Consider the following 22,501-nt stretch of genomic DNA (forward strand, 5'->3'; position numbering starts at 1 on the left):
CTGGCCTTATGATGGAGGAAAAGCCATTGATGAAGCAGCTAAGATTGTGAGGCTTAGAACAGTCAGTTTCAAAGTCGGGGTTGCGACCTGTGGGTGGGTCGTGGGCGGGTGCTGGGAGGGTCGTGGACTCCTAATTGGTCAATGAATGTAACCTCTGGACCAATTAGGGGGTTTACTTATTTGAATAGTGTCATAAATCAGTATGGAGTTGGGACACAGGAATTCTCCAGATATTGGATCCTAGAGCCAGGATTGAAAATCCAGCTCACCTTTCAACACGTGAACCTCAATACTCGTGTATCACAAATGTCACCAAAGCACCAGAACATAAGAATATATGGAAGAGCAGGTTTAAACTATACAGCCTATTGGACCTTTTCTTTGGTGGCGCGTGCGAGCGGAGCGGTCGTGCTGGAGAGGGGCTCACGCCGGTCTGCGGTTTTCCTGGGGTTTTCGCCGGTCGGGATTTCTTCAGCGTTGGGGCCTGAGGGACGGGCACCGGGTCGGGCCGGTTTGGAGCCGGTGGGGACCCCCATGACCGGAGGAGCAGGGGCATCGAGCCCGAAGCAAGCGGCGGGGGAGGAGCGTGGCCTGAGGCGAGACATGAATCCAGCACAAATGTAGAGGGGGAGCAGCACACACCGGCTGGCCCCCGCTGAAAATGAATGATTGAAGTCTGGTTCCAGGGGATGAGATTTTTTGAGCTTTAATTTTTGAATTTTTTTTCTTTTTTTAAAAAAAAAAAAAAAAGTTTATTGTTTATTATTTTTATTATTTTTTAAATTATTTCTTTATGTGGACATTGAAGAAAGTAGGAGAAAAATACTAAGTGGTTAAGGGATGCCAAAAACAGCTGTGAAGAAAGGAGGAAATGCGGGTTTGCCGCCAAAGGAGAGGACCAGTAAAAGAGCTGACAAGATGGCGGATGCCGGTCCGCGTGGTGGGGTTGCACTAATTACAGTGGAAAAGATGACTGAGGTGATGGCTCTGGAGCTGGAGAAGCGAGGTACATGGAGGCGTTGAGGAAGGAGATGGCGGTCGCACTGAGATCATTGGTTGAGGAGGCAATCGCCCCGGTGAGGGTGGATGTGGCAACGACATCGGCCGAGGTGAGAGAACAAGGTGGAACGATGGGAGATGAACTGCGGAGGGTGGTGGAGGTCAACAGAGGACTCTGAGCAAAGCTCGAGGACTTGGAGAAGTGCTCGAGGCAGCAAAATCTGAGAATTGTGGGCATGCCTGAAGGGGCAGAGGGCTCAAGACCAATTGAGTACTTTGCTAAGAGGCTGGCGGAGTTGATGGGGGAGGGTGAAAACCCGGTATGAACTGGACCGAGCTCATCGATCATTAAGGCTGAAACCCAAAGTAAATGAGCCACCGAGAGCAGTAATTATCTGTTTCCATAAATACCACATGATGGAGAAGGTGTTAAACTGGGCAAAGCGGAAATGGGAGGTGCAGTGGGATGGTGCAGGAGTTCGGATTTACCAAAACTTTACGGTGGAGTTGGCCAAGAGACGAGCGGCGTTCAGCTGAGTGAAGGCGGCATTGTACAACAAGGGAGAGGTGTTTCATTCTGGATTTGATGGAAGGGCTCGAGGGGTAGCGGTAATGGTCAGCAAAAGGGTACGGTTCCAGGTGGAGAAGGTGGTTGCAGATCAGTGGGGTAGATATGTGATTGTGGCAGGGGTGCTGGAGGGGAGGCTAGTGGTGCTGGTAAGTGTATACGGTCCCAATTGGGATAATGTGGGATTCGCGAAGGTGTGTGGGGCCACCCCCGACTTGGACACACACAAACTGATAGTGGGGGGGACTGGAACTTGGTGCGGGAGCCAAGATTGGACAGGTCACGGCCGCGCTTGCTGGTCCCGTCAGGGGGGGGACGAAGGCGCTGGCTGGGCTAATGGTGGAAATGGGCGGGGCGTATGTTGGCGGGTCAGCTCCGCAGGGAGGCTGCGGCAAGGGAAATTGTCCAGGTGCGGGACAGGGCAGGGAATTTGGCGGTAGCTCCAGATCAGATTAACAAGGTCTTTAAGGAATTCCGTGAGAGGTTGTACAGCTCAGAGCCACCTGGGGGAGGCCAGGAGATGCAGGAATTTCTAGGTGGGCTGGAGTACCCGAGGTTAGGGGAGGGGGATAGGGCTACATTAGAGGGGACGATAATGGAGCAGGATATAAAAGATGAGATTGGAAGGATGCAGTCGGGGAAGGTAGCAGGGCCGGATGGGTTTCCGGTGGAATATTATTAAAAATTCAAAAATAAGCTGGTACCGCTGATGGTGGGGATGTTTGAGGAGGCGATAGGGAAAGGGGGTGTTGCCACAAAATTTGTGGCAGGCATCGATTTCCCTGTTACTTAAAAAAAGATAAGGATATGATGGAGTGTGGGTCGTATAGGCACTTTTAAACGTGGACGCAAAGATATTGGCGAAGGTACTGGCAGGTAGGCCAGAAGGTGATAGGTGAAGATCAGACGGGGTTTGTGAGAGGGAGGCAGCTCTTTTTGGACATTGGTATGGTATTGAACGTGGTTATGGTACCGGCGGAGGGGAAGGAAATCGAGGTGGTTGTGACATTGGACGCTGAGAAAGCGTTTGACTGGGTAGAATGTGGGCACTTGACGGCAGTTCTAGAGCGGTTTGCGATTGGACCCAGATTTGTGGACTGGGTAAAGCTATTATATAAGGAGCCGAGGGCCAGTGTCCGCACAAATAACATCATCTCAGAATACTTTCCTCTCCACCGTGGGACTAGGCAGGGATGTCCTATGTCCCCCCTGCTGTTTGCACTCGCGATTGAGCCATTGGACATCGCGTTAAAGAAGTTCGGGAGTGTGGCAAGGGATAGGGCGGGGGAGGGATAGGGCATAGGGTGTCCTTGTATGCCGATGACTTGTTACGATATGTGTCGGAACCGAGTGTGTCAATAGGGGGAGTACTTGAGTGGCCTTGGGTGTTTGGGTCTTTCTCGGGTACAAATTAAATCAAGACAAGAGTGAATATTTTGTGGTGTCTTGGCCAGGGGTGGGGAGGTTGCCATTCCGTAGGGCAGGGACTCACTTTAGATACCTGGAGGTGCAGGTTGCTCAGGATTGGGGGGGGGGGGCTCCATAGGTACAACATTTCTAGTTTGGTAGGGAGGGTGAAAGCTGATGTGGCATGGTGGGATGGACTCCCTCTCTCATTGGTGGTACAGGCGGTTAAAATGAATTAATGCACAATCTATTGCACAAAGACAAAAGTTGGGTACAACTGTGGCTTTATTACAGTCAGATGCGTGGCCTCCTGCTGCAGCTGGCGAAATGGCAGGGCACTGGAGGTCATGCATATTTATACAGTTCTCTCTGGGCGGAGCCAGCCGGCAGGAGCTACCGGCGAACCTGTAGTGCAGGTCCTACCTTACATCTCCTATTACAGTGGATCACCACATTCACCCCCTGTTAAAAATGAGTCCGGCGGGGGTGACGTGAAACTATATACAATTAGTGCAATTATGTACAGTGGGAGGGAAAGAAAAGTCCATGTTGACGGTCCGGAGTCTGTCAAAGGTTCAGCCGGTCCGGTGCTTTGGTGCTTCGTTGGGAGCGGCGTAACGGTGGTGGCGAAGTCGGTAGTGGAGGTGGCACCGATGGCGGTGCTGATGCTGGCCAGTCATCGGGGAACTCCGGGACCGTGCAGAAGTCCTCTTGTGAGGAAAAGGGGAGGGGGGTGGTGGTCTGGTGGGGTCAATATTGGCGGCGCGGTGTGGGGTGGGGGGCGCATTGGTGGGGGGGGGGGTGTTGGGGTGGAACCTGACGGTGCCAGGTCCCTGAGTGAGACAGTATCTTGGCGGCCATCGGGGAACTCAACGTAGGCATATTGAGGGTAGGCATGGAGCAGGTGAACCCTGTCCACCAAGGGATCTGCCTTGTGGAGTCGGACGTGCCTACGGAGAAGGACCGGTCCTGGAGCAGTGAGCCAAGTCGGGAGCGACACCCCGGATGCGGACTTCCTGGGGAAGGTGAAAACACGTTCATGGGGTGTATTATTAGTGGCGGTGCACAATAGTGACCGGATGGAGTGTAGAGCGTCAGGGAGGACCTCCTGCCAGCGAGAGGCTGGGAGGTTCCTGGACCGTAGGGCCAGCTGGACGGCCCTCCAAACCGTCCCATTCTCCTGTTCTACTTGCCCGTTTCCCCGGGGTTGTAGCTGGTCGCCCAGTTGGAGGCTATACCCCTGCTGAGCAGGAACTGACACAGCTCATCGCTCATGAATGAGGATCCCCTGTCACTGTGGATGTAAGCGGGGAAACCGAACAGGGCGAAGATGGTGCTGAGGGCCTTGATGACGGTGGCAGGCGTCATATCAGGGCACGGGATGGTGAAGGGGAACCTGGAGTACTCGTCGACCACACTGAGAATGTGCGTGTTACGGTCGGTGGAGGGGAGGGGCCCTTTTAAATCCACGCTGAGGCGTTCAAAGGGGCGGGAAGCCTTCACCAGGCGCGCACGGTCCGGCCAGTAGAAGTGCGGCTTGCACTCCGCACTGACCTGGCAGCCCCTGGTGACTGTCCTTACTTCCTCGATGGAGTAGGGCAGATTGCGAGCTTTGACCAGATGGTACAATCGAATGACCCCTGGGTGACAAAGGCTGTCGTGTAGGGCCCGGAGTTGGTCCACTTGTGCGCTGGCACATGTACCTCAGGAGAGGGCGTCTGGGGGCTCGTTGAGTTTACCGGGGCGATACAAGATCTTGTAATTATAGGTGGAGAGCTCGATTCTCCACCGCAAGATTTTATCATTTTTGATCTTGCCCCGCTGTCTGTTATTGAACATGAAGGCAACCGACCGTTGGTCCGTAAGGGAGTGATTCTCTTACCGGCCAGGTAATGCCGCACAGCTTCAACGATAGCTTGGGCCTCCTTTTCGACGGATGAGTGTCGAATTTCAGAGGCATGAAGGGTGTGGAAAAAGAATGCCACGGGTCTGCCTGCCTGGTTTAGAGTGGCGGCAAGGGCGACGTCTGAAGCGTCGCTTTCTACTTGGAAAAGCAGTGACTCATCCACAGCGCACATCCCGGCCTTGGCGATGTCTGCTCTGATGCAGGCGAAAGCGTGTTGTGCCTCGGCCGCCAGGGGGAATTGGGTGGACTGGATGAATGGGCAGGCCTTGTCCGCATCGTTTGGGACCCACTGAGCGTAGTAGGAAAAGAACCCCAGGCAGCGTTTGAGGGCGTTGGGACAGTGGGGGAGGGGAAGTTCCATGAGGGGGCGCATGCGGTCGGGGTCGGGCCCGAGAAGTCCGTTTTGGACTATACAGCCGAGAATGGCTAACCAGGTCGTGCTGAACACACACTTCTCTTTGTTATAAGTCAGGTTGAGAAGAGTGGCAGTACGGAGGAATTTATCAAGGTTGGCATCATGGTCCTGCTGGTCATGGCCGCAGATGGTGACATTTAAGTACGGAAAGGTGGCCCGCAAACCGTACTGGCCGACCATTCGGTCCATTTCTCTTTGGAAGACCGAGACCCCACTTGTGATACCGAAAGGGACCCTAAGGAAGTGGTAGAGGCGACCGTCCGCCTCAAAGGCAGTGTATGGCCGGTCCGACTTCCGGATGGGGAGCTGGTGGTAGGCAGATTTCAGGTCAATTGTTGAAAAGACCCGGTACTGCGCAATCTGATTGACCATCTCAGATATGCGTGGGAGGGGGTACGCGTCGAGCTGCGTGTACTGATTGATGGTCTGGCTGTAGTCCACGACCATCCTGTGTTTCTCCCCAGTTTTAACCACTACCTCTTGGGCTCTCCAGGGGCTGTTGCTGGCCTCGATAATACCCTCCTTAAGCAGCCGCTGGACTTCAGACCTGATGAAGGTCTTGTCCTGGGTGCTGTACCATCTGCTCCTAGTGGCAACGGGCTTGCAATCCGCAGTTAGATTGGCAAAAAGGGAGAGGGGATCGACCTTGAGGGTCGCGAGGCTGCAAACGGTAAGGGGGGGTAAGAGCCCGCCGAATTTGAGGGTGAGGCTCTGGAGGTTGCACTGGACGTCCAGGCCCAACAGGAGTGCAGCGCAGAGATTAGGAAGGACATAGAGGCGGAAGTTACTAAATTCTACGCCCTGGACCGTGAGGGTGACTGTACAAAAGCCTCGGATCGGGACGGAGTGGTATCCGGAGGCTAGGGAGATCCTTTGATTGGCAGGGTGGACCACGAGGGAGCAGCGCCTTACCGTATCTGGGTGAACAAAGCTTTCGGTGCTCCCGGAGTCCAGCAGGCACGAGGTCGCGTGGCCGTTGATTTTAACCGTCGTCGACGCGGTGGCCAGGTTGTGCGGGCGAGATTGGTCCAGTGTCATCGAAGCGAGCTGCGGGTAGCCATCGGATGCTTCGGGTGGCGAGCGTGTGGAGTTCCGATGTTGGGATGTCCGGGGACCCTGTGGGGAACAAGATGACGGTGTCCATGGTGCGCACATTGCGGGGTCGGGACAAGATGGCAGCGCCCATAGGGCGCACGTGGCTGAAAGGGGACAAGATGGCGGCGCCCATTGGTCGCACATGGACCCGGGAGGAGAAGATGGCGGCTCCCATTTTGCGTCTGGCGTGGGGGAGGGGGTGATAGCAGGCGCGGTCGCAACGACTGCGCGGGACTGGCACACAGCCGCGAAGTGGCCATTTTTACTGCAGGCTTTACAAACTGCAGTGCGGGCCGGGCAGTGTTGGCGGGGGTGCTTCTGCTGACCGCAGAAGTAGCAGCGGGGACCCCCGGGGTGCGCGGATCGGCGTGCGGCGCAGGCGTATTGCGAAGGCAGAGCCCCGGCTGAGGAGGTCGTCGGCGGGGTCCAGGAGGGATAGGAAGGGGTAGAAGGGTGGGCAGCGTGGTGGGAGAGGTACGATTGTATGTTACGGGATGCGACCGTCATGGAGAGCGCCAAGGTTTTTGTCTCCGCCAGTTCGAACGTGGCCCCTTCCAGCAATAGTTCTCGGATGCGGTCCGACGCAATCCCCGTCACGAAGGCATCGTGCATGAGGAGATTCGCGTGTTCGGCGGCCGTAACGGCCTGACAGTCACAGTCCCGGACGAGTGGAATTAGGGCCCGCCAGAAGTCTTTGATGAACTCACCAGGTAGTTGCGAGCGGGTGGAAAGTACATGCCTAGTGAAGAGCGTGTTCGCCTTCTGCGTGTCGTGTTCTTTGAGGAGTTCCGTTGCTTTTGTGTAAGTCGTAGCGTCTTGGATCAACGGGAACACGTTGGAGCTCAGTCTGGAATACAGGACGTTTATTTTTTGAGTCTCCGTTGGCGCGGGGTCCGCCTCGTTAATGTAAGCCTCGTTGATGTAAGCCTCGAAACATGCTAACCAGTGAGTAAAGTCTTTCCTGGCGTTGGGCGAGTGAGGATCCAGCTGCAGGCAACCGGGCTTAATTCGGATATCCATTCTGTGGAAACTCTGACTGTAATAAATTGATGCACGATCAATTGCACAAAGACTAAAGTTGGGTACAACTGTGGCTTTTTTACAGTCAGATGCATGGCCTCCTGCTGCAGCTGGCGAAATGGCAGGGCACTGGAGGTCATGCATATTTATACAGTTCTCCCTGGGTGGAGCCAGCCTGCAGGAGCTACCGGCGAACCTGTAGTGCAGGTCCTACCTTACATCTCCTATTACAGTGGATCACCACATGAATGTGCTGCTGCAATTCCTGTTTATTTTCCAATGCCTGCCGATTTTCCAGCCAAAGGCATTTTTTGGAGAGATTGAAGGGATGATTACCTCGTTCAAATGGAGAGGGAAGGTGGCCAGAATTGGTAAGGTGCTACTCCAGAGAGGAAGGCAGGCAGGGGGTTTGGGTCTTCCGAACCTGATGTATTATTACTGGGCGACGAATGTGGAGAAGGTGGGTCAGAGGGGTTGACTCCCAATGGGTCAGAATGTAGGAGAGTTTAGGTAGGGGGTCGGGATTGAAGGAGCTAGCGACAGCGCCACTCCCGACGGCCCCGGGGAGATACATAGAACATAGAACAATACAGCGCAGTACAGGCCCTTCGGCCCACGATGTTGCACCGAAACAAAAGCCATCTAACCTACACTATGCCATTATCATCCATATGTTTATCCAATAAACTTTTAAATGCCCTCAATGTTGGCGAGTTCACTACTGTAGCAGGTAGGGCATTCCACGGCCTCACTACTCTTTGCGTAAAGAACCTACCTCTGACCTCTGTCCTATATCTATTACCCCTCAGTTTAAAGTTATGTCCCCTCGTGCCAGCCATATCCATCCGCGGGAGAAGGCTCTCACTGTCCACCCTATCCAACCCCCTGATCATTTTGTATGCCTCTATTAAGTCTCCTCTTAACCTTCTTCTCTCCAACGAAAACAACCTCAAGTCCATCAGCCTTTCCTCATAAGATTTTCCCTCCATACCAGGCAACATCCTGGTAAATCTCCTCTGCACCCGCTCCAAAGCCTCCACGTCCTTCCTATAATGCGGTGACCAGAACTGTACGCAATACTCCAAATGTGGCCGTACCAGAGTTCTGTACAGCTGCAACATGACCTCCCGACTCCGGAACTCAATCCCTCTACCAATAAAGGCCAACACTCCATAGGCCTTCTTCACAACCCTATCAACCTGGGTGGCAACTTTCAGGGATCTATGTACATGGACACCTAGATCCCTCTGCTCATCCACACTTTCAAGAACTTTACCATTAGCCAAATATTCCGCATTCCTGTTATTCCTTCCAAAGTGAATCACCTCACACTTCTCTACATTAAACTCCATTTGCCACCTCTCAGCCCAGCTCTGCAGCTTATCTATATCCCTCTGTAACCTGCTACATCCTTCCACACTATCGACAACACCACCGACTTTAGTATCGTCTGCAAATTTACTCACCCACCTTTCTGCGCCTTCCTCTAGGTCATTGATAAAAATGACAAACAGCAACGGCCCCACAACAGATCCTTGTGGTACTCCACTTGTGACTGTACTCCATTCTGAACATTTCCCATCAACCACCACCCTCTGTCTTCTTTCAGCTAGCCAATTTCTGATCCATATCTCTAAATCACCCTCAATCCCCAGCCTCCGTATTTTTTGCAATAGCCTACCGTGGGGAACCTTATCAAACGCTTTGCTGAAATCCATATACACCACATCAACTGCTCTACCCTCGTCTACCTGTTCAGTCACCTTCTCAAAGAACTCAATAAGGTTTGTGAGGCATGACCTACCCTTCACAAAGCCATGCTGACTATCCCTGATCATATTATTCCTATCTAGATGATTATAAATCTTGTCTCTTATAATCCCCTCCAAGACTTTACCCACTACAGACGTGAGGCTCACCGGTCTATAGTTGCCGGGGTTGTCTCTGCTCCCCTTTTTGAACAAAGGGACCACATTTGCTGTCCTCCAGTCCTCTGGCACTATTCCTGTAGCCAATGATGACATAAAAATCAAAGCCAAAGGTCCAGCAATCTCTTCCCTGGCCTCCCAGAGAATCCTAGGATAAATCCCATCAGGTCCCGGGGACTTATCTATTTTCAGCCTGTCCAGAATTGCCAACACCTCTTCCCTACGTACCTCAATGCCATCTATTCTATTAGCTTGGGGCTCAGCATTCTCCTCCACAACATTATCTTTTTCCTGAGTGAATACTGACGAAAAATATTCATTTAGTATCTCGCCTATCTCTTCAGACTCCACACACAATTTCCCATCCCTGTCCTTGACTGGTCCTACTCTTTCCCTAGTCATTCGCTTATTCCTGACATACCTATAGAAAGCTTTTGGGTTTTCCTTGATCCTTCCTGCCAAATACTTCTCATGTCCCCTCCTTGCTCGTCTTAGCTCTCAGGGAGTCCGGTTGTAATAGCTTCGTTGAAAATTTGGAGGCAGTTTCACCAGCACTTCAGGTTGGGGGCAGGGTCAAAGGAAATGCCGATTCGGGGGAACCCTGGATTGAGCCAGGGAAGTGGGAGGGAAATTTTCTGAGATGGGAGGAGAAAGGAATTAGGACACTAAAAGATTTGTTTCTTGGGGTCGATTTGCGGGATTGAAGGAGCTGGGAGCGAAGGAAGGGCTGGAGCAGGGGGAAATGTTTAGATACATGCAGGTTCAAGATTTTGCCAGAAAGGAGATAGAGCTTCTCAGTAGAGCCAGCTTCCACATTGCTGGAGGAGGTGCTGACGACAAGGGAACTGGAGAAGGGGATAGTATCGGTGGTTTTCGGGGCTATTTTGGAGGAGGAGAAGGTGCCGCTGGAAGGGATCAAGGCAAAGTGGGAGGAAGAGTTGGGAGAGCGTATGGAGGAGGGGTTCTGGTGCGAGGTTGGGGCTGATATAGCTGAAGGTGGTGTATACAGCACACCTTACAAGGGCGAGGATAAGCCGGCTCTTTGAGGGTGTAGAAAATGTGTGTGAACGTTGCGGGGGGGGGGGGCTTCATACCATATTAATAAGTTTTGGTCCTGTCCAAAGCTGGAGGATTACTGGAAGGAGGTTTTTAGGGTAATCTCTAAAGTGAAACTGGCCCCGGACCCTCTGGGCCATATTCGGGGTGTCGGACCAACCGGGGTTGGAAACAGGCGCGGAGGCAGATGTTGTAGCCTTCGCCTCGTTGATCACCCGAAGGAGATCCTGTTAGGGTGGAGAGGATCTCCACCCTGTGGCTTGGCATGGCACGTGAACCTGTTGGAATTCTTGACGCTTGAAAAGGTCAGATCTGAACTGAGGGGAAGGATGGAGGGGTTCTAAAATTCATGGGCATTATTCATTATGCACTTTCGAGAATTGGATCACATCGAACATTAGGGGGGTGGCTGGGCGGGTTGGGGGAGAAGGACTGTATGTGTTAATGGTGACTGGGTGATTCCTTTTTGTCATTTGTTTATGTTAACATGCAGGCTAATGTTTGGGGGTTTGGTGGGAAGATGTGATTGTTGTTATTGATATGGGGATTGACATTACATTCGTTACTGATTATTGTTTATTGTTGGGTGTAAATTTGGGAGAAAATGTGAAAAAGGAGAATAAAAATATATTTTTTAAAAATAATATTATGGCTGATCTGATCTTGGCTTCAGCTCCGCTTTCCTGCCTGTTCCCAATAAGTGTTGAATCCCCAATAGTTCAAGAGGCTTATTTTCCAAAGGTTCCCAGCCCTCTGAGAGAAGAAATTGCTCCTCATCTCAGTCTTAAATGAAGACCCTCGAGTCCCATAGGATGGAATTTGGTCAATAGCATGTCATTCCTGACGTTGTAAGCAGAACTGTGCCCCACTTCCACTTTCTCTCTTTGTGTCTTTTCTCACACATTAGCAGACAAAATTTTAATTGCCAATGGTGTGCGTGGATTATGTGATTTAGAGATTAAGGAAGCTTTCTATTGGTAAAACCCACTGTCAGTTCACAATGCTGCATCCGTGCACAGCTTATTAAAGAGTCCCATGGTCAAACAGAGAGGCTCTGCGTCACAGCGACAACTTTCCCGTCCAACTCCATTGCCACTAACTAAGATTTGAGAGCACAAAGTTGGTACTGATGTTTTTCCAAATTAAGTTCCGCATGTAAATATTTGATGTTACTCTGGTTTCACATTTTGCATGTGTGCATCATTATTTGTTAAGAGAGGAAACAAAGAGTCGGGATTAATGGGTTCTTTTCAAATTGGCAGGCAGTAACCAGTGGAGTACCACAGGGATTGGTGCTGGGACCCCAGCTATTCACAATATATATAATGATTTGGATGAGGGAACAAAATGTAACATCTCAAAATTTGCAGATGATACCAAATTAGGTCGGAGGGTGAATTGTGACGAGGATGCAGGGATCCTATAGCATGATTTGGACAGGTTGGGCGAGTGGGCAAATCAATGGAAGGTGCTGTATAATTTGGATAAGTGTGAGATTATTCACTTTGGAAGCAAAAACAGGAAGTCAGATTACTACCTGAATGTAAGTTGGGAGAGGGGAGTGTGCAGCAGGATCTGGGTGTCCTTGTGCACCAGTCGCTGAAGGTAAGCATGCAGGTGCAGCAGGCGGTAAGGAAGGCTAATGGTATGTTGCCTTCATTGTGAGAAGTTTCGAGTATAGAAGCAGGGATGTGTTGCTGCAATTGTACAGAGTCTTGGTGAGGCCACACCTGGAGTATTGTAGTTTTGGTCTCCTCCGAGGAAGGATGTTCTTGCTCTCGAGGGAGTGCAGCGAAGGTTTACCAGACTGATTCCAGGGATAGCGGGACTGTCATGTGAGGAGAGATTGATTAGGTTGGGATTGTACTCGCTTGAGTTCAGAAGAATGAGGGGGGATCTCATGGGGACTTGTAAAAAATTTTAACGGGAACAAACAGGGTAGATGCAGGGAAGATGTTACCAATGATGGGTGTGTCCAGAACTAGGGGTCAGTCTGAGGATTCAGTGTAAACCATTTCGGACAGATATAAGGAGACATTTCTTTCCCCAAAGCGTGGTGAGCCTGTGGAATTCATTACCACAGGAAGTAGTTGATGATAAAACATTGAATATATTCAAGAGGCGGCTAGATATAGCACTTGAGGAGAATGGGATCAAAGGCTATGGGGAGAAAGCAGGATTAGGCTATTGAGTTTGATGATCAGCCATGATCGTGATGAATGGCGGAGCCGGCTCGACGGGCCAAAAGGCCTCCTCCTGCTCCTATCTTCTATGTATCTATGTAAATCAGGAAGCAATTCAATAGTCTTTGCCATGCAAATTTATGCATGGCTAGGAATACAAAGGATTTTATTTGTTAAAAACGGCCACTGTTATTTATACTGTTTTACTGTTGTAAAAAGGAAAACCTTTGTATTGTTTTGTTTGGCCAAAAAATTTGAATAAAATATATATATTTTTTAAAAAAGGAATACAAAGGATTGCCGAGAGACTGTTGCTATCGGGCCACCATTTTGAGTGGGCAGCCCAGTAGCGAGAATCCTGTGGCTGACCACTCCCCGCATTGCAATTCAGCCCCCACAGCCGAATTTTCTGGGTCCGCCCCCTTCCACCAAGTACTGGGGTGACCTGACCCGCCCGCCCCCCCCCAAAGACTGCGTGAATAGGGGAAATCTCAAGACTCTCTGAATAGAGGGAACCCCCCCCTAATAAGGGGATGCCCCAACACCCCCTGAATAGGGAACCGCCCCTCAGAGACCCCCTAACTAGAGTGACACTAACAGGTACCCCTTGGATAAGGGGATCCACTGGATAGTGGCACCCCTCCTGAGATCCCATGGATAGGGGACCCCCCCTCACCCCCCCCCCCCCCTCCCGAGATCACCTGGATAGAGGGATCCCCCGAGACCCACTGGATAAGCGGACCCCTCACAGAGACTCTTTGAATAGGGGGACTCCCCCCAGAGACGCCTGAATAAGGAGACTCCCCCAAGAGAGATCTCCTGAAAAGGAGACCCACCCACAGTGACCCCCTGAATAGGTGGACCCCCCACAAGGAACCCTGAATATGGAAACCCCCAAAGGTCCCTCAAAGAAAGGGAGCCCACCAGAAACCCCCCCTCCAACTACAGGAACCCCCCTCCGAGATCCCCTAACTAAGGAGACTCCCCTCAGTGACCCCCAAACTAAAGCCCCCTCCCCCACGAAAGACCCCCTAACTTAAAGAATCCCAAACAGAGACTCCCTAACTAAAGGAACACCCACCAGAGACTTCCCAGAAAGGAGACCCCTGTCTGGAAGCTGGAGAGCAGTCCAGACAGAGGCATTGAAAAAATTACAGTTGTAACACTCACCTGGGCATACATCCGCTGGCTCAAACAGAGGAAACAGCACATGTCCATTCCTGGAAAGTGAAATGCAGTAACCTGCGTTTGAACACCTTGGATCCTTTAGCTGCAAGTCATTCAATCATTTCGCTCAGTGGGCTGTGATTAACAGTTTCCACAAACACAGTTGTTAGCCTTGCATCATTCATCTCCCTTCATGATCAATAACTCTGAAGTGCTATAACCACAATGTTTACAAACATCAACCACTTCAAAGAGAGTTAAGTGCATTCCAATCATCCCCCCCACCTCCCTTCACACTTGATTGATTTTGAAGTGCTGAGCTGGAAATTGAAGTAGGGAGCGATGCCCTGCGGAGTTTTATCTTGCGATGACTTCTGTTGAGTGTGTTTAGATAATAGGGTGAGAGACAATGGTGTCCAAATTTGCAGACAATCCTAACATGGGAGACAGAGTAAATGACCGAGGCAGATGACATTTAATGTCAGTAAATGTGATGTGATACATTCCGTTTTTAAAAAAATAAATAAATAAAAGTGTAATAATCATACTTTGAATATGGAAAGTTGGGTAATGTGGAAGAGCAAAGGGATTTGGGAATTTTGGTCACAACAGCCACACCTTGGTTGGATAAGGTCCCAACAAAAGCCACTGGGCGGAATTTTCCGAGTGTCCGGCTTGGACTGACAACCAGCATGTTTCTTTCCAGAAACACAGCTGAATTTTCAGACCAGATTTTCTGCCAGTTAGGGCACTGTAAATCTGGGGATACGGTTTATGCCGTCGCCCTGGCCAGGTGTGACCAGGTGAGTACCGAGATCAGGGTGCATCTTTAAAGGGTGCCCCGATCTGCGTTTAAAATAAGTTCCTCCAACCCCTCCCATGGACACAGAGGACCACCCCCACAAGATTCAGGGCATTTCTTCTCCTCCTCCTCTCCCACCACTGCCGCCGCTGCCACCACCACCACTCCCCTAGTAGCGGAGGGTCACCCCTTGGCACTGTCCACTTTAGGGTGCTGGAGCTACCTTAGCCCTCAACCGCAGGGCCTCTAGACACCTCTGTACCCCCGGCATGGTCATCACGACTGGTTTTCACTTATGAAAAACAATAGTCATTCATGCCGGCATAATGTCATGCCGCCGGGGGGGGATCCATCGTGGGCGGATGCTACGGCATAAAGCTGTTTTAAGTACATTTAAATTAAATTAAATTAAATTAATGGAAATAAGATTCACTGCTTTTCTGGAGGAGTTTGGGGAAGATCTCAAACCGACATCTCGCCGTCACAAATCCCATTTTGGCCCTTCCTTGAGATTTAGCAGCCATAACGGGATTTGTGGACAAGGCTGCTAGATCTCACCCACTGGCTATTGGGTTTTATGGCAAGCGTTATAAAATGTAAAATTTGAAATGTAATGGCAAATCTACAAATCCTTAATAACCGCAATCCGTGTACTTGGAGCAATTTTGGACCCTGGACCACAAGAAAAATGTTGAGGCAGTAGACAGTGTTCAATATAGATTGATTAGGATGTTGTCCAGTTTGAGGAACTATAAATGTGAAGAACGACTTGATAAATTGGGGCTATTTTTATGGTGATTTGACAGCAATGTTTAAAATCTTAAAGGGATAGAAGGTGGTTGATGGAAACAAGAGTGTTTAGAGTGGTTGAGGGCTAAGGGAGACGTAGATATAAAATTACATGTAGGAGTGCTCGGACACATGGCAGACAAATTACTTTCACATGTCAATTTCCATTTTTATTCGTCACCAACTCACCTTTGCAATCCATACACTTCCGTTTAATTTTGCTTGTTTTTCTTATTGTTGGATTTACTCCCCACCACCTCAGTTTGGTGTCATCTGCTAACTTGGACAGCTTTGTTTTTGGCCCCAACACATTGTAAACACAAACAGCCTCAACAATTGCCTGCCATGTTGAAACAGCTCTTTTCATAACCACAATTTTCTTTCTTTAGTTATGCTAAATTTCAGTCCAACTCAAAAGATTATCTGCAATTCCATCTTGCAGACTAATTAAGGGATAGCACTCCCTTCACCCATCTTATGCAGTAGTTCAATTTTGCTGCCTATCAACTGAGGAGGGAGAAAGGTTCCTGTCTTGCACGTTTTGATTTTTTTTTTTACTATCCAAGTCCTTCTACTGGGCAAAGTTTTGTGTCCTTTGTAGTTGGCAATTTACCCTCATTGACCCATTTCAATTTAACCTGCAACAGAACTTTATGAACCTGCAGCAGGATATCAGGATATCACCTCCAAAAATAGGAACCTAATTCGGCTGATTTCCAAAAGGGTCGGATGGGCGCATCAGCCACTGCTTATAATTCCTGTCCCCCGATTGCTCAGGTTAGAAAATTCTCTGTGGGAGGGAATCCTGGGAAAATTGAAACACAATTCATTATGCCTCAAGGAGGATGAACTTAGTGTAAACAGAATTGATGTGGATTTCAACTCTTGACGTGAGGGGTTACATAACACGTTCTTGTCTGCAATGCTCTTGAATTATTATTTAATCCTTCCCTGTGGAATAAATGTTAAATGTGAATGCTTACTTTTACAAGTGGCTTCAAATGCTCTTTCAATACAGGGTGTGCTGCATGTCCTGCTAAAATATTCACCCTGCGTCCCCCCACTCACGGGTCAACAAAAACATTCACCTTTGGATAGGCTTGCGTCCCATGATTTGCCCATGGAGATATGTCCTTCAGTGTGAGATAGCTTTGAGGCTACCCTACCACTGTGTTATGGTCCTGTTCAATTCATCTTGTTGTTTTGCACTCCGGTCCCCTAATCATTGTGACTTGTGTGGAGGCCAACAGTTTGCTCTTTCCATGTGTACTCATTTGCTCCATGAAGTGCCATGTTCTGTGAGCTCACTAATAGTCAGACATGCAAGATTTCCAGTGAGACTCCAAAAGAAACTAATTAACTTTAGGCCTTGAGCAGTTCATTTTCAGAGTGGAAACACTTCACTGATGATCATTTTGTTTCTACCCCAGAGACCTTGTAAAGCTTCTCAAATATTTCCCAAACTGCTTTTTTTCCTCCTCCATTTCAAAAAATAATAATAACCTGAACTCTGAAAGAGTTCAGCATTGTGGATGCTTTATCCTTTTTCATTTGCAGGCTGTAGCATCTTTGCATTTCGCCTGCCACATTTTAGCTTAACTGATTGAAAACACGTGTATGGAATTATAAAGAAAGATATTCCACTCTTTTCAGCATATGAATCGCATTGAGATTGCAGATGTTGTTGTAGTTTTGATGCTTTTTGTAACGTTTCAGCACAGTGATGTAAAAATAAGGTGAGAACAAGAGTAGGGAATTCAGCCCCTCGAGTTTGCTCACCCTTTCAATAAGAATATGGCTGAACAGAACCAGTCCTGAAAGCAGTATGGATAAAGTGCACTTTGAAGAATGAGGATGATGGTTAAGAGGATTAAAACTGTCCAACCCATAGAATCCCTCCAGTACACAAGGAGGCCAATCGGTCCATCGAGTCTGCACCGACCCTCTGAAAGAGCACTCTACCTAGGTCCGCTCCCCTGGCCACCTCACCCTATCTCCATAATGTAACCTGCACATCGCTGGACACTGAGGGGCAATTTTAGAATGGTCATTCAATCTAACCCACACATCTTTGGACTGCAGGAGCAATGGGGAGCACTGGAGGAAACCATGCAGACATGGGGAGAACGTGCAAACTCCACATAGACAGTCACCCAAGGCTGGGATTGAAGTCGGGTTACTGTTCCCGAAATTTAGAGCATTCCCACTGGTACCCTCCAGCATTAATCCTGCTAGAGTTCGTGGTGTTAGTGACGGGCAGATTCTTCACACAATTGCTGGTGCATCTCCAGAGCCCAGCTGCTTGTTACAGCCAGTAATCCAGGCACTTGCTCAACATTAGTTGAGGAAAGGACTGCTCTGCTGCTTCCCCAAACTCTGCTTTGTACATTTCTCTGCATTGTGTAAGGAGCCAGTAAAGTTTATTTTTAATTTAAAAAATACTATTCTGAGATCCAGCTTGGCAGATTTGATTTCCTCAGGTAGGACCCACTTCGAGCTGGTTAATATTCTTCATCCCACTGAGTGAGTCAGCCTCTAATATCATTCCTGTTCCTGAATGAACCAGGAATGTGGGAATGCCCAGAAGAAAGCATTCCCCACCTCAGTTCAGCCACCCAATGATGTTTGCTTCATAAGAAACAGGTGGAAATTCTGCCCCTACAAGGCAGTCCAGGAAATCCTGGAAAATGCAGAGACCTGGCACGGTCAGGCCTCATCTACTTTCCAGTGGATTCCATTCATAATTAACCTGCCTCAGTTACGTATGAAGTCTAATCGAGCATTGGAAAGTTTGAAGGCTATTGCATTTAATAACAGAAACTGAACTGGACTAGCCATATTAATACTGAGGCTACACGAGCGGGTCAGAGACTCACCACCTGACTCTCCAAAGCCTGTTCACCATTACATGGCTCAATCAGAAGTGTGATGAAGTAATCTCCACTTGCTTGAATGAATGAAGCCCCAACAACACTCAAGAGGCTCGACACCATCCAGGACGAAGCAACCCACTCGATTGGCATCCCATCCACAAACATTCATTCCTTTCACCACCGACGAACAATGGCAGCAGTGTATACAAAATGCACTGCAGGAACAAGCCAAGCCTCCTTAGACAGCAGCTTCCACACCCATGGCTGCTTCTATCTAGAAGGACACTGGCAGCAGACACATGAGAACATCAACGTCTGGAAATTCCCCTCCAAGCCATTTAACATCCTAACTTGTAAATATATCATTGTTTGTTCACTTGTCACTGGATCAAAATCCTTAACTCCCTCCCTAATAGCACTGTGCATGTATCTACACCACATGGACTGCATGGTTCAAGAAGGCAGCTTGCCACCATCTTCTCAACAGCAACAAGGAATGGACAATAAACGCTGGCCTAGCCAGCAATGCCCACATCCCGTAAATGAATAAAAAATAGATATAAATGATTTTACTATATGAACATAAATCGATGCAGGAGTAGATCATATGGACCCTTGCCAGTTGTTTGAACATTTCCTTCATCTCTGACTTTTAGATGTTTTCTAATAGCTGAGTAAGGACCATGCATGCAGGTGACCATAAAGCCTTGGCTTTGACAGAATGAGGCATTCAGCCCTCATGAAAATAAACCAATGAAGGAAAGTGAGGACTATCAAATATTGTTTAGAAATATGTTTTGCTATTGATGAACATTTAGATGGGTCAAACCTGTTTATATTTATTCTACACAAGGATTTTTATCTGTTGTAATTACTCAGACAATCAGGACTTTGCTCCAACCTCATTATGGGATTTAAACTATGGCTTCAAAGAAAGACATATAATTAGTCACAAAAATCTTCTTAACACTTCAATTGTGTTTGTCATATAAATTACAGCCAAATCTTAATGCCACATGTACAATCTGTCACCCTGTTATTATTATTTCTTGTAGGAAGAAAATGAAATCCTTCCTTGAAGTCTGGAAAATAGACGAAGGGAAAGCACTAATCGACTGGGTGATGGTGAATAAATAGAGATTAATTTTCCTCTTTTTTTAATAAATCTACATGAGATGGTAATCTCCAGCTTTTGTGTGATTGGAAGAAACATTGGGGTTCTGCATCGAAGCTGATGGGATGTTTCCCTTGCACTGTCTGTAAAGTTGGCTATCATGTTTCAGATACCTGCCACTGCTTTGTCCTTATTCATTCAAGTTTACATTCTCCAATGTAAACACTTGAACACCAGATTAACATAGATAGGCGAAGTACAATCAGCCATCTTGGTTCACTCATCCAGAAAAGCTCTCAGTCCTGCTTCCTACCACAGCATCCAACCACCTCTTAAATTATTCAAAGTGACTGGAAGGCTTTTTTGCCTTTACTTACCCAACTGGCCGTCACTCCATTCATTCTGCGCATCAAGAATTTTTTGATGTTACTCACGAATCCCAACAGTTTCAGCGTCTGCCTCTTGCCCTCAATCAGAGAACCTTGAAGTCTTTTTAATAACATTTAGCCTATTTCATAAAGGTGTTGCCAGAAATTGTACCTTGGAAAAAGCTCCTAAACTTAATACAAAGAACAATGTTCTGCACTGAATCCTGAAGACATTTTGTATCTTTTTTTTCAAAAAAAGGATACGGTGGACCCCCCACCCTCCCCCTCTGCTGAGCCCTTTTTTTTTCTGAATGCTGTGAAGTCAAAATTAATAAAACATTTTAAATAAAATGCATAGTTATAATAAAGTTACCCATCATGCTCCCATTATTGTTGCTCAAACAGGGAGCAGAACCAAGAAAGGCTGGTGTGTGAAAACCTGCTTTTTAACAGGAAGATTGTGTTTAACTCGTTCTGTATTTTATCAGGAATGGAATTCACGATTGGTGAGAAATAATAATGCAGGGGAAAAAATTGTGTCCGTTTAAAAATAATAATTGCAATTCTGCGTTAAATTTGGGAAAAAAAGTGAGAACCATTTGTATTGTAATCCTAAACCCAATAAATTATAATTTTTCTTTGTTGTGCCGTTATTTCTACAATAGTCATGAATAATGTCTTAGGTTAATTTTTCCACACTTTGTGAAGTCAGAAACTAATGCCCGGGAAAGGTTTGTTCTGGATTCAATGGCATTGAAAGCTTTCTTTGTTTTATTCAGGAATCCATTCTTCACTGTAGTAATAATAATAATAGCTTATTGTCACAAGTAGGCTTCAATGAAGTTACTGTGAAAAGCCCCTAGTCGCCACATTCCGGTGCCTGTTCAGGGAGGCTGGTACAGGAATTGAACCCACGCTGCTATCCATGTTCTGCATTACAAGCCAGCTGTTTAGCCCACTGTGCTAAAGTTTCAGTGAGCCATTTGACTCTGGGAGCTACTGCAGCCATGTCCAGGTGTAGTCTCGCCTGATATTCAGAAGCACTGAGTAGTTTGTTTGAACTTTCCCAGATGCGCACACTGAAGGGAATTCATGCTACTGTTCCAATTAACGATTGAAATGAAAACTGGAATTGCTCAGCTGATCAGGTTGCATTTGTGGAGAGGGAAACCAAATTAATGGGCGGGATTTTCCCAGGCGAAGAAAGGCGGTTTTGCAGTGTGTATGGTAGCACGGTGGTTAGCACTGTTGCTTCACAGCGCCAAGGTGCCAGGTACGATTCCTACTTGGGTCACTGTCTGTGCAGAGTCTGCACGTTTTCCCCGTGTCTGCATGGGTTCCTTCCAGGTGCTCCGGTTTCCTCCCACAAGTCCCGAAAGACGTGCTTGTTGGGTGAATTTAACATTCTGAATTCTCCCTCCTTGTACCCAAACAGGCGCCAGAGTGTGGTGACTAGGGGATTTTCACTGTAACTTCATTGCAGTGTTAATGTAAGCATACTTGTGACAATAATAAAGATTACTATTATTAATCCTTCGAATGTGATATTGGTTTAGGATCCTGACATTGAAAGGGTGCCAGGGGGACCACCCTGCCCAAAGGGCATGCACCTGGGGGCCTCCGATCCTTGGGGGACCCCCACGATGTTGTTCTGCCTGGTTCCCATTTGTGGAGACCAGAACTGAATGGCACTCACCCGAGGTCTCAGAGGCGAACGGGATACATCCCACACCTCGGGAACCTGCACATTAAAGTAACGTCTCGGGAGATCGCGTTGGATCTCGTGAGGCCTTGTGAGCCAGATAAATCCCTGGAGTGGGGTCTTCCAGTTTCTATCGGTCACACTACGCCGTGGTGGGTTGCTTTTCAGACGCAGCGTGGCCATACAATTGCGCACATGGTTAAGTGCCCTAATTTGTGCAATATTTTCTATATTGGCACACGTTTTCCAAAAGAGCGAGAGGGAAAGAGCGCAGCATTTCAACCTGTTTTCTCTCCTGAATACTTTCTTGACACTTCCTGGGTAACCTGCAATCCCTCTGCAGTGACTGCAATCTGGTACTCATTCCTAAACTTTGCAGAATTTTTAAACTAATCGCTGGAAGTTACTATTAAGCTCGGTTCACAGCTTTCCTCCTGTTGGGGAATTATATCTTCAGCTTTTTTTTCATTTGGTGTTTCGCCGTGGCCATGTAAAATGGTGCCGACCTCCGACCCGGGTTCTGGGCTGTACAGAAACTTGTGTTCACTAAAAGTGAAAATTTTCCCAGCCCTGCCTGTTTACAGCACCGTTAATTTGAAGATTTTGAGCCTTTTTCAAGGTTTGCTCACCTTTCCTTGATCATCGCTTGGTTCTTTGACTCTGCTGCTGGATTATAATTTTCAATGGACCGTCACGTGCTATGATGGAGCCCTTAGAAAACAGAACAGTTGATTTTTTTTCTCAGCCTGTCAGCCTCAAGACTTCCATTGCGCTTTTTTGAAGATTTTCTCAGTTGGTGTCTTTTCTTGGGTCAGTCTGGCAAACGTTTTTAAAATAGAATTTTGGAGAATTCAGGATCTTTCACTACTTTTTCAAAGTTGATTTCCGTGGATTTTGTGATCCTTCACTGCTGCTACCATGTTGTATGTTGGCTGTGGCTGGTTAAGGAATGGTTACAGAGACATAGATAAGTCTGAACAATAACTGATTTATTGGATGAACATAATTATTTACAGATATACAAGACCACAGTTATTACTCAGTCAAAGTCATGAGCTTTCTCCTCTAGACTCCTAGTCACATGTCTCTGTCTTACATTGTCATGTGGG

At 48.1% G+C, this 22,501-nt stretch overlaps 1 protein-coding gene across 1 annotated transcript in view; it reads left to right on the plus strand.

Annotated features, from left to right (window-relative positions):
• The window catches only part of msh3 (mutS homolog 3 (E. coli)), a 447,577-nt gene extending 427,249 nt beyond the window's left edge, over positions 1-20,328 (plus strand). Inside the window, exon 24 of the mRNA XM_072516186.1 lies at positions 19,264-20,328. Within this exon, the coding sequence (XP_072372287.1) occupies positions 19,264-19,345 (82 nt within the window). The 3' untranslated portion in view covers positions 19,346-20,328. The remainder of the gene's footprint in view (positions 1-19,263) is intronic.
• Positions 20,329-22,501: the final 2,173 nt, after the last annotated feature.

Source organism: Scyliorhinus torazame, chromosome 9 (genome assembly GCF_047496885.1).
Source record: "Scyliorhinus torazame isolate Kashiwa2021f chromosome 9, sScyTor2.1, whole genome shotgun sequence".
Lineage (NCBI taxonomy): Eukaryota > Metazoa > Chordata > Chondrichthyes > Carcharhiniformes > Scyliorhinidae > Scyliorhinus > Scyliorhinus torazame.